General features: G+C 42.0%; 1 protein-coding gene across 1 annotated transcript in view; it reads right to left on the reverse strand.

Annotated features, from left to right (window-relative positions):
- The window catches only part of LOC128354928 (plexin-A2-like), a 60,604-nt gene extending 47,986 nt beyond the window's left edge, over positions 1-12,618 (reverse strand). Inside the window, exons 1-2 of the mRNA XM_053315039.1 lie at positions 11,395-12,618; positions 8,516-8,698 (exon numbers count right to left, since the gene is read on the reverse strand). Of these exons, the coding sequence (XP_053171014.1) occupies positions 8,516-8,698; positions 11,395-12,618 (1,407 nt within the window). The remainder of the gene's footprint in view (positions 1-8,515; positions 8,699-11,394) is intronic.
- Positions 12,619-12,850: the final 232 nt, after the last annotated feature.

The raw sequence follows: 12,850 nt of genomic DNA on the forward strand, positions 1-12,850 counted from the left end.
CTGTGTGTTCATGCATGTGTGTCTTGTTGGTAAAAGCCTTCCAGTTTCAGCGGTAGCATTTTTCAGTTCGTCCTAACCTTCAGCTTGCCCTATCTTCTCTTGCTCATACTCTTCCTCCTCCTTCTCCTGTTCCTTCTTTCGTGTACCACAATCCCACGCAGTAATAGAGCCAGTTTACATTATTTTTTTCCCACACTCCTCATTTCATAAATAGCACAGATTGAAACCAGAGCATGTAGCATTTCTGCGGTGAAACCATGTATTTAAAGAAAAAAAGCCAAAACAATTGTAGAAAGAAGGAAAAATACTGTGCCAAGTATCGTTGGGTTTGATGAAGTTGACAGAGAGCCAAAAGGTCCAGGAATGAGCTCAGGCAAATACTGACCCTTGCTGACCTATCCGTGGTGTTTGATTTCAGCGGATTTAAAAGGGTTTTTATCATTTGACCAGGCAGAAGCCCTTTGGGAGTACAACAGGTCCTCAATCTCTCAGTAAGCCTCACAGCTCCATAATGAGAGTAAGGCGGGTTTAATTGGTTTTATAATGAGCCTGCTTGTAGAAAGTGACACACAAACTTGCACACAATGCACACCTACACATACAGGCATACAAACAAAGATACACAAACATTCACATACACACTGAGTGAGCATCCACCGTTTTGTTGTCTGCTTTTGTTAAGTTTGTACTTGTGAATCACTGTGTGTGATCACTGGTTTTAATCAATAAATATTATCATGAATTGTGGCATATCAGGAACACACACAAAACACACACCAGTCCAAAAAGTTTAGGCTTTTAGGTAGTTAGAACTACACTGTTTCAAGGTCAAGATCAAAGCTACACATTTCGCAAAAACTCAGTATGCACCTTTCTAAGTTTTTAGAGGATTCCCCCTGTGTGGTCTGAGTCATGTAACAGGAGAACAGAAATGACTTGCCATTAATACCACATGTTCATATGACCTCAGTGAGTTTCTCATTTCGTTCTCCCTTCCCAGTGCCTCACAGCTGACAAGGATATATATTTAACCCATGAATAATATTTAAGCCAATAACAGCAATATCCTTCTTTTGCTGCTGAAAGTCCCTTGCAGAACCTGCAATGGATATAAACAACTCAGCTTAGTATGGCTTCCACAAACAGATATGCAACCTGAGCCCATGTGCTCTTAATGAAAACAACCTCCCTTTCTCATGACTGGGTTTGCATCTTAAACGCTCAGCTGCTCTCTTCCGTTGAGAGCCAAAGGAAACAAAAAAAAAACCCTACTTCTAAGATGTCACTTGGCTTGAACAGGGCTACATCAGTTGTAAAGCTGCCAGACTTTGCATGAGCAATTTTCCCTCCAAAATGTCTCTCCCCGTGAGTATTTACATATGGGACTGCGTCTGTGATTCATTTCAGGTGATGATTTGATTCATGCTGAGAGGAAGTATACATGTAAATATCACTGGACCCCTGCTTTTTGCCGTCAGATTGGGAAACCATACTAAACAGATGATTACTGTGTTTATGTGGTGATGGTTATTCAGACCCCAAAAAGTGTGTCCATATGTGGCCAGCCAGTTTGTGGCCTGAAAATTCACCCAGCTAACCTAAACATATGGATGATGACCCAGGAAGCAAGGAGCAATCTGTTCAGCCAATCACTCCCAATCTGCTACACTGACCAGGTTTCGTCTGTCCCTGAAGATCAGTTCATCCAACTTGCTTTGAACTTGACACGAGGAGGTTGATTCGTTTGCTCTACAACAAACATCTCCACTTCCTCTTCTTTATGAGACATGCTGGAATACTGCAACATCTGACTTGCACTAAAACGTTGTTTTTCATATAAAACCACCAAGTGTATAGAAGTTAAGACTTGGCAGGAAACCTCACATAAATCTTCCATTTCTCTACAGGAGAAATGGCCCCAACTGAAAAAAAACATGCTAGACTAGATCTAAAGATGCACACAGACTGTAAGCAAGACAGATTTTGGCACAGAATTCACAGTCGATGCTCTCAGGCTTGACTCAATATTGTGACACAGGGCATGCAGCGACATAAGGGCCAGACAACTGGCCACCTTTAAGGTTGAGTGGCTGTGCATATGGTCTGATCGTGGATGACAGCCGAGAAGAGCGGGCATTGATTAGCCCATATATCCATCATCGCACTGTGAATGCTAATGAGATGAAACTCAGGGTAGAGCTGAGCTGTGGCGGCTAATGAAAACGAAGAGTGTACGGGGGAGGAGGGGTCACTGAGGTGGAGATGTGTATTACAGGGCAGGACTAATCATTCAGGCATCACATTAACTACAGTCACAAAGAGGGGAGTATTGATTACAGCCACTGGATACGCTGTATGTTGGCAAGTGCCCATACCCTAAACACGATTACCAACTAGGTCGGAAGAGAGGTCATGATGTGTGTGTGTGTGTGTGTGTGTTCATGCAAGTGTGTTTTTTAGGGTTATTGCCTTCCAGATTCAGCAGCAAGATTTTTCAGTTCACCCCAACCTTCAGCTGCATGGCTAACTTCCAAGTCTTCATACCACATTTTGTACAACTTGACCACAGTCTCCTCTCAGTCTCTATGTGTTCACTTCTTTTCTCTCTCCTTGAGGACATGGTTTCCTGTTCTCTGTTTCCTGTCCTCCTCCGTTCTGCCCCCATCCCTCCGATCATTCCCATTGTTTGTCAGGTTCCCATGGCCCACCAACAAAAGCAGTGGGAGGGGGACAGTGGAACAATTCATGGCACCCGTATGGTCTTCATTTTCCTGACCGCAATGCAGTCACAGTTCTCTCGTGTGTTTTCTATTTGTGTGTGGAGAAAGAAAAGAAAAGGAAGGGAATGAGGATGGGACAAAGTGAGCTCTAGAGAGAGATGGAGTCTCTCTCAATAAAACTGCAGTTAGGAAAGGAGAAAAGATGGACACCTTCCCGTGTTATCACAAAATTGCCTCTCTTAATACCATTTACTTTTTTCGGCTGCACTGAGTCATCTAATGGTGATCCGCTCTGAAGACTTTTACCCTCAGGTCCAACTCTGTTCATGCAGTAATGAAAATCCTTTCAATTTAGCCTCAAACACACCTTTTCTGCCATCCCCACCTCTGATACCCTATTCTAATGATTTCAATCACTATATCTCCCCCTTCCTGCCTCCCCTCCCTCCAAGAAACTGTGACTTTGAAAAGTTCAAGTCATTTAGCCATGCACTGGAGAATTTCCTTACTCCGTCAACTCTCAATAAGCCATAATGAATCCACTATTTGCACACAAGAGTATTTGACTCAGGCTTTATTTGGCTTGAGCTTGAACATTTTCTAACATTTCTTGGGGAAAATAAGTTTCTGCGGCCACTGATATAATGTGCTGCCAGACTCCACCCCTCCCAGCCTGTCAAGAGTATTGTCTCCTTAAGATGAAGTCTTCTGGCATATATTAAATAGTTTAATCATATCATTTATTTTGCTAAAGTTCCTCTGGGGTAGCTATGACACCCTTGATATCTCTCAGAGCTGGAATACACAAAATGTTACACTAGGAACATCTTGACAACCGACCTTAATACACTCGCTGCATGTCAGAGGAGCATCCGGTTCTACTCTGTATGCCATTGTAATCCTTCTGAGCATTACTGTGCTCTGCAGAAACATTTCCTCAGAAAATCAATTCCACCCAACACCTGTTATGTGTTTGAAGCTGCCACAGGGTAAGATAAAGTATAATGTCATTCTACAGTGTGTTTGTTGTTTACTTGCACGCTGGCCTTCAGTAGCAAATAGAAAAAAACAATGTTTGTTTCAGTTCAGCCTACAAAAAGCCATGCAGAATATAGAGCATGTTTGTAGTCATATAGTTTTTGGGGTGAACTGATTGAAGAGATAGAAAAAACTCATATTGTTCACTATCAAAAGCCCAACTGCTGTGAAGGGAAAAGGCAGTACAAATCAAAATACAAATTCTATAATGAATGTGTCCTCTACCACTAGGTGCCCCATTAAAACAAATTGGCACTCAGCTGGTGTTCGCCCCCTTAAAAAAGCTACTACACATCCACAAGCTACCACAAGAGCTATGATTTGTCAGCTTGGGCTGCCTCTATCTTTTCCTTCATGTTTCCCATGTCACTGTAGATAGCTGATAGTTAAGACAACTTGAAGCAAGTTGAAGAAAACCTCAGAAATCCTTTTCCGTCAACCACATCTAGCAGGTGTCATTTTCCGTTGCACACTTCTACTCTCTCCACCTCCCTAGCTGCCTCTGTATGTATGAGCATGTACAGCTACAGGTATGTGAATTTCTTAACATATGTGTTCATGTTCATTTAAAAGTTTTTGTACCTCAGGCACTGCCGGCAGGTTTGATAGCTCAGGGACATTCTTTGTAAGGCTTGTTCTGATTTGTTTCCGATCATTACGAGCAGAGCCACACCACAAAAACTCAAATTTGCATCATTGTTCAAATAAATGGTTGAAATCTTGACATGACTTTACTGACTGAAATGCTAATCTTGCCCTCACTGGGTCTCGCTAGCATTTTGCTAACGAGCGGAAGCTGTGCCATCAGTGCTGCTGAAAGTTGCATCTATCTACGCCTCCTGCCTTGAGACTGGAACACATTTAAATAAGGATCGGTGGGAGATAATGGCTTTTACCTGGATTCACCTCATTTGTCATGCAAAGTGTAAAAAGCCCCTTTTGTATTTAGCCTAGAGCTATCCACCAGGTCAGATTGCTCGGCTAAAATCGTCCACCTAAGGAAACAAAGCGCTGACGATAGAAATGTCCTGTTATATGTGGAACCAGAGTAGCCTAATCATGAGATGATGATGGACACATCCATATGCTGCACGGAGCCTGGGTGGTGAGACTGTTGGTTAGCCTTGTGACCTTTCACCCTGGTTACATCCTTTCTGTAGCAGGCTTGACCTTTGCAAAGGCCCTACTGCCAGAGTGATCTGCTGATGGCATTTATTGTCATGCCCCATTTCCACTCAGCCTGTCCATTTGGGGGTGATGGAATAGGATTGGAGAGGTGACCCCGTGCTCCTCGGAGGCTCCTGGGAGTCTGACTCATGGCTGTATGTTCTGTCAGTATAATGACAAACTCCGGCCTTTAGACACTCAGCACTTAAAGCGGTAATGATGTATTTTTTCACTCTGCTCACACAAACCAATACTGCTCACTCCTTGAACACATGCAAAACATACTTTTCTTTGTCTCTCTTTCTGAATTTCTCCCTCTTTCTTTCTCTCTCTCTCTCTCATTAAATATTTGTCTTTCTACCTCTGTCTCTGTATCTTCTCTTTCTTCCCTTCATTGTTCTTCTGTCTCGGTTCCCTATTTATTCTCTTCCTCTCTGTCCCTGTCTCACCCAAGCTATCTTGTCTTTATCCCTGATGGCTCATCCAATGAAAGAGCTGCAGTGATGCTATCTGTGCTCGCCGTCTGGACTTGTTTGTGTGTGTGTGTGTGTGTGTGTGTGTGTGTGTGTGTGTGTGTGTGTGTGTGTGTGTGTGTGTGTGTCAGACAGATTGCTCCTCATAAGACTGAGGCCCCCAGGCTAATGTCACAACAGTCCTCTCACACATTTCCTCAGTCAGCTGCGTGTTGTACGACTGTGCAGTAATAGAGCCTGCGGTGCTACCAAGTCAATCCAGTTCGATCAAAGAACGAGCCCTATAGAAACGTGATTATAATAAATCATTACAGTATGTATTGAAATGAATATGATTGACAATGGGGTAAATCAGCTTCATGAACCTCTGAGAAAGAGGTCATCTTAAGTCTGTGAGTCTGATATAAGGGATATTACAGGGTGAAAAAAATCAGTAGGGAAGATCTGAGTGGATGATACGTTCCTATAGAATAAATCAGAGCTCCACAGCTATGTGCACATCCACAAAAGCTCAGTTGGATAGTTGCTGGATACAAAATCAATTAAAAGGGAAACTTTAGTACTTTTCAACCTGGACTCTATTTTCCCATCTTTTTGTGTCTAAGTGACTAATGGGAACAATCATTTTTGAAATTGGTCCAGTATTGAGCGAGAGTTGCAGCCGGCAGCCACGAAACAGGCTGCAACGTATTCCAACAGGGTAAAGGCGCCCCGTCAATATACATCCACTAAAAGTGCTTGTTTTCACCAGTGACAGAGCCAGTGTCGTCATAGCCACATGCAGTAAGGTGGTTGTTCATGTAGGTGTATTTCTCTACACTGAGCTTAAATGAAATGATTCCACATAAATTGGGTAAATAAATATTAACATCAGGTTTTGATGCAAGCCTGTCATGTGTAAGCCTACTGCACTCCTGCTATCCTGCTAGTATAAATTATATTTGTTATTATTTGTAGGAGGGTTGGGGGGGGGGGAGGGGGGGGGGGGACGTGGGCCGATCATCCAAGGCAATAGTAGATGTAATACTGATATCCCCTTTAAGCGTTGCTTTTTAGAACAGTTATAAGCACTTAAGCCCTGAGACACAGGGTCAGGCAACACATTGTACAAACTAATTCATTTCAACCTTAGCCTTCATCCTCCCGATGCCTACATCTGATGACGCAAGCACAGGCTGAGCAGCAGCTGAAAAATTATCGAAACCATCTCTTAACTGGATTAATTTATACATCAAACAAAGAGGACCAAACTTACAAATTGAACAAAAGGGAATCTAGTTCAGACTTTAAGACAAGGAAAATATAAATTAGACTCCATTTTCCAATCCACAAAATATACGATGAACATTTAAAAAAAAGACTTTCACAATCTATCCTAAACTTTAAAATGAGATATATGTGCCTTATCAGGTGACAGATTTAGGGACACATTTACAAGTCTAATTATTTTAATTGAGCATGTAAAAATTCATGTCAAGTACACAGAGAGCAGGTTCAAAGTCTTGGAAGTGGTCCTTTAAGTTATTTTTAACGCTAAAAGCCATTGAAACCAGAGTCCAGCAGGACAGTGTGAAACAAGAGGTAGGCTACCAGAGCTGTATGATTTTACTTACAATCAATACAAAGAAACAGAAATGTGTTTGTCTGACTCAGGTAGTTACATCTGTTTGTCTTTGTCTTAGAGCTCCTGAACAAAGACTGAGGCAAGACTGCATGATTACTGCACCTTTATTCAGCTGCAGAATGTCCCATTATAATCGCCATGATATATTAAACATAACCATTTATGCTAAATAGAGCATTAATTGGGGAGATTATTGCAATAATTGGTGTTAATGGATTAAAGATCATTATTATATTAATGTTCATGGGTGGTGAGACACAAAAACAGAAAATGGGTGATGTTCATTAGTGGTGTATTTCTCATGGACATCTGATGAATTATGTCACATTTGGTTTGGTAGCAGAAACATTTGGTATCCCACCAATTTTGCACTTAAAGTTAAGTTTACTTGTCATCAGTAAGGTATTACACAACCAGTACAACAGTTGTATTACATCATCTGTGGGTCTAGAGGAGCTTAAAGTCTGAGAAATTAACCCAGATTATGTCACAATTATATCATCGGGGCTATCATGGCTTTGGCAGAGAGCTTGCTTTACTAAATGTGGGCCTGGAGTTTGAAATACATTAACATTTATGAGACAGAAAGCATGTAATGAAAAGATGATATCAAGTGGCATGATGTTAAGTGCAGATCCAGCTTTTTTGGAGCTTGATTCCCCACTAAGAACCAAAAGTCAGGATATCTGAGACCTCTACTGAATCAAATTCGCCCACTCTTCTAATCTGTCACTTGCAATTCTCCAAACTTTATGGAAGTGCAATACTATTTCACCAGAGTACACTTTTCATGTTTGAATATCTGGATTTGTTTTCAGTCCCTCAGAGTGAATGAGCAACAGATTCTTTTTAGACTCATTAACAGACACATTAATTCAGCCTGACATTGTGTTAAAAGGAGGTGGGATTATGTTGTTTTGCTTTGCCCAAATCAATTAGTAGGAAGTGAGTGTAGCAGCGGCAGCGGTTGCTAGGAGCTGTTAACATTTTTCACATTGATCAAAGAAATATGTTGATTTAAGACTTGTAATTTCTTCCCGTGGAATTGCAACAACTTAATTGTGGATGTCATCCTCACCATTTCATCTTGCTGTTCTTTCATGAATGTAGGTATAGAGATAACTAGCTTTGTAGGAAAATGTCATCCCCATTCTTAAAAATACATGCTAAGATCTGATTGGTTGAGGTCTAATCAGTGGAAATAGCTGTCAATTAGCACACTAGTCATTTAAATTTCTGAACAAATCTGAGATGTGTACAGTGATTCAAAGGCATTCATAGCACACTTTATTTTGCAGTTATGTTCAAAAACAGGAAGAAAACCGCCAGAAGATGCATTGTTGTATTTTAAATGTGGATGAGTGATGTGATTTGTCATCAAGTGGATCTGGTTGCACCTCTTGGGAGTTAGCAAAAACAACCTGACAATCCGTGAGTGTCTGAGTTCAGTGTGTTATTCCTGCCAGCATCTGTCAGTGTATTGCTGCTCTCACCTTCTTCAGCCGTCCATTCCTGGTGCCCAGAAAGACCACACTGTGTCCGTTGTAGACATACGAGGTGATGGAGGTCAATCGGTCCCTGCTCTCAGTGAACACCGTCCGCCCGGACACCAGCTGGGAACCCCCCAGAGGCTGGTTTATATCCAGGCCGCAGAAGTGATCATCAATAGGAACAGGCTGCACGGGGAGAGATGGAAGTGTAAAAATCAAGATATAATTAAGAGTATGAAGGCAATGAGATGCTTTTGCGAGGAATAAAAGATGAGAGGAGGTGAATGGAGAAAGGGGAAAGGGGAAAGAGTGAAAGGAAGGAGGAGTGAGAATGACAGATATAAGGAGGGAGGTGGAAGGAGTGAGAGAGAGGGACGAGTGCAAATGGGAGCCAGAAAAATGACTGAGATCACTGTAGACACATGCAAATATAAGAGGAGAAATCAAACTGACTTCCGATAAGCCTAACATGCATTAGTGCACAGTTTTCAGGGTTAAAAATGGTTACTTCAAAAGGGTTTAGGCTGCTGCATTTATCAACAAGCCTCGGAGCGGGTGAGTTTGCGGAGCAGACTAATTGCTGATGGCAAATACGAGGAGCGCTGTGTATTTTGCGCCTGTTTCTGTGATTTTTAGATTGCTTGATCTGACATCACACAAACACACAGCACAAGAGATGTCAGGTTTTGATTAAGCATCAAAGAGAGCTGCATGCTAAGCAGTCCTGTTACATCTACTAACATGTACCTCAAACCTTTGTTAATTGCCTGTCACTCAGTATATAAATCTACCTTTTTAGGGCAGCTAATTTCTTATTTCACATCCGCTACTTCTTATACACATATTAGCCCTTCCCATGCTTTTTCTTCCACTAAGCTATGTACCTGAGCTTTACTGAATGTGATCAGCGAAGTGTACTCAGCGTAAAGTAAACAAGCTTCGTCTCACCCCGCCCGACTGCTTAAACCTGACCTGCAGTCTTTAAAGAAATGAATAAAATAAAAATGAGCCAGTTTCTTTCTGCCTGTTAGGTGAGCTCTCATCTGCTCTTTTGAACCTCAGTCTTGTATACAGATTATAAATATTTTCTAATTATGTAACATTTATTTATATTTGTTTTAATAGTGGAATTCTTTACTATTAACTGCAAAATTGCTTGCTGCTGATTTTTTAATGTCATATCTATTAAAACCCCTTGAAGGGAGCATTAGAAAATATTAATTTTATCCACACTGGCAGTGCAGCTCTTTGGATAGCAACGTTGGCTCCACCACTTTGGTCCAGACTGAACATCTCAGCACCTATTGGATGGATTGCCAGCCACAACGTTTTGTACAGAATCAATAATGAGTGATGCCCTGACTTTTGCTGTAATACTGCCATCAGATCAAAGTTTTCACTTATTCAGTGAAATATCATTTGCAAGATGGATGGCTCAAAGCTTTTGTACAGACATTAATGGTTTCGAGATGTTTCCGAATGACTTTGGTGATCCCCTGACCCATTGTGCAATCAGTGAGGTTGACATTTGTGATTTTAAGTAAAATGTCTTGACAACTATTGGATGGATTGAAAGGACATTTTGTTCAGACATTAATGGTTCCCACAGGATGAAGTGTAGTCACTTTGGTGAATCCCTGACTTTTCATCTAGTGCAATCATCAGGTCAAACTTCAATTTGTCCTTTGATGTATGACCAAATACCTGAAAAACGAATTTAATTTCATCAGCCTAATTGGTGTAATTGGTATTTATCTCTAATTAGCAAACATGAGCATACTAGCACTCTAAACTAAGATGCTAATATTATACCTACTAAAATTTTCATGGTAACCACTGGGCCAGTCTTGAGTCACTAGTGTGGCTCTTTGTTTTGTTTTGTATGATTGAGGAATTGGCATTTTTATAACTTTTTTCCACTAAAGCAAAAAAATGAAACGATCTTGGTCCTTTCATGATATGATCTTAATAGTGGCATGTCTAAAATTGCAACACGTAGGAAATGTAAGTATTGACTTCAAAAATCCATATCTGTGCATCTCAGACTTGTTGTTGATCTGTAATAAGTAATGAATCACAGAAACACAGCCTCTAATGACATCTCTACAAGACTGACTGTGATCATCTCAACTGACCACTGTGTTTAATTTCCAGTCCATTTTAGATATAAAGCCCTTTGGTTAACTGCACAGTAAGAATTAATTGCATTATTATGTATCTCTTTCCTCGCTCAGTTGTTTTATGAGGAACATTACATCTTATTTGTTTGATAGCATGGTGGAATCAAAGTACATTTTGGGAACTACTAGAGTGATAGATGTGATGAATATCATTGTTTTCATGGTTTGCTTTCAACTTGTTTCCATAAAAGCCACTCATTATGCAGAATTATAGATTTCACAAAGGCACAGACTTGGACATTTACAAGAAAGCCCTTTTTTTTCTCAAGATCAAGAACAGGTCTCAGAGGGTTCAAATACTGCTGACAGCGACAAGAGTAGAGGGAAGGAGATGAGGAGAGAGAGGGAGAGAAAGGGGAGGAGAAGAAGGCGGGAGTCAGTGCCCAAACCCCTGAATGAAATCAAAGCTCCATACAAAACTCCTCTGATTAGCAGTGTGGAATTAATCTCCTCCAGCTCTTCTGCTCTTGTGGGATCCTGAAAACCTGAATGGTGTCTTCAGCATAGCTCTGGCTGCCTGCCTATCAGCTATTTATGCTGCTATCATAGTTGTGGAATAATCAAAGTTTCAGTAAATCTGTATCAATGCTGCTTGCCACCATATGTGTTTAGATGGCCTAAGTGTGAATATACTATGAGGCAAAATCAGAAGATTAACCAAAGATGGTGATGAGAACATCGTTCTCTCTGCAGTCCACTTACCGCCTTGGTGCACTGCACGTCTTTTCCCAGCAACCAGTGCAGCTCCAGGTTTCCCTCTCCCTGGTAACACGACTGCAACCGCTCCTTGATGCGCGTGTTGATATCTTGAATGGTGAAGACACAGAGAGCGGAGTGATCTGGAGGGTCATGGTACTGCTTCTGTCCCTTTGAGAAGACGGCAAAGAGCACATCCTCCTGGGCGCTGATGTTCAGTGACTTTGCCAGAACCCTGCCAGCCTTGGACAGGTAAGCTGCCTGCAGCAGACGGTACTCCTCGCCTTTGTGAACACACCCTACAGGAAGTGACACGTAGGAGTGAAACTTCTTGTCACCTTTGCAGAGGCGAATGATGCGAGAGGTGTAAAACAGGTCACCAGGGGAGCCACCAGTGGACATCCCATTCTCTGGTGTCTCTGGCTGGACCGTCATGAAGTAGACGAAGTTGCCACTAGAGAAGCCGTAGATGTAGTAGATGTCAAAGTGTGGAACGAGAGCTAGTGTGTCCGAGGGGATTTTAATAAGCGATGAAACAAAGTCAGTGTGAAGCTCATAGTCCAGCATGGCAGAGGATTCTGGATCATGAGGCAGCTTGCGACTGGAGATAGTAGGGAAGTAGTCTTGTTTCCCTCCAACAGCCGTGCCGACATACAGAGTGGAATCCTGACCCTGCGAGTTCACAACAACCCCGTACATCGTCCCTGTCTGGTTGTCACTTGACAGATAGTGTTCTTTCTTATGTGTGGGCTCCACGAGGATGAACAAGTCATCCAGCCTCATCAGCTTGCAGACGCCCTGATAGAGACTGCCACAGGCCAGCAGCCGGTTGTGTGAATAGTCGATGAGCAACAGTTTGTTCACGTTGTCGGTAGAAGCTAGAGGCTCAGAGCAGGGCTGTACAATGAGTGGAGGGTAACATGCTTTGTTGTCATATTCTGGCCCCGTATCATGGGACACCAGGAGGGTTAGGTTAGCCGACAACTTGTAGATTCGGTTGACAGCTCCGACGTACAGAGCCCCGGTGGACTGGTGCACAGTCAGGTGGTTCAGCGACCACTCCCTCCTCTCTGATTGGAAGTTGTTCAGAGTCTGTCCAACAGTTGTCTTTTGATTCACAGAGATTAGAGTCAATAGCCAAAGTGCCACGGGCCATGACATGACCTTTAGAGGACCGTGACCTTTAGTGAGGCCGCAGTAAGTCCATCCTTTATCCAAGCACGTTCCCATCCCCACAGGGCTCAGAAAGATACCAAGCTTAGACAAAACACCTCAGATTTTGTGTCAGCAAGGAGCCGGAGGGAGAAGAGGAGCTGAAGTGCGGTCTTGTCCTTCCAAAGTGAAATCTTCACATCATTCTGTAAGAGAAAAGAGAGACATTTGTTTTTAGACTCAAAAGATTCTTGATTCTTTTGAGATTGAAAAAAAATCATTAAATACTTCTACTAAAAACCTAGAAATA

This window comes from Scomber japonicus, chromosome 3 (genome assembly GCF_027409825.1).
Source record: "Scomber japonicus isolate fScoJap1 chromosome 3, fScoJap1.pri, whole genome shotgun sequence".
Taxonomy (NCBI): Eukaryota; Metazoa; Chordata; class Actinopteri; order Scombriformes; family Scombridae; genus Scomber; species Scomber japonicus.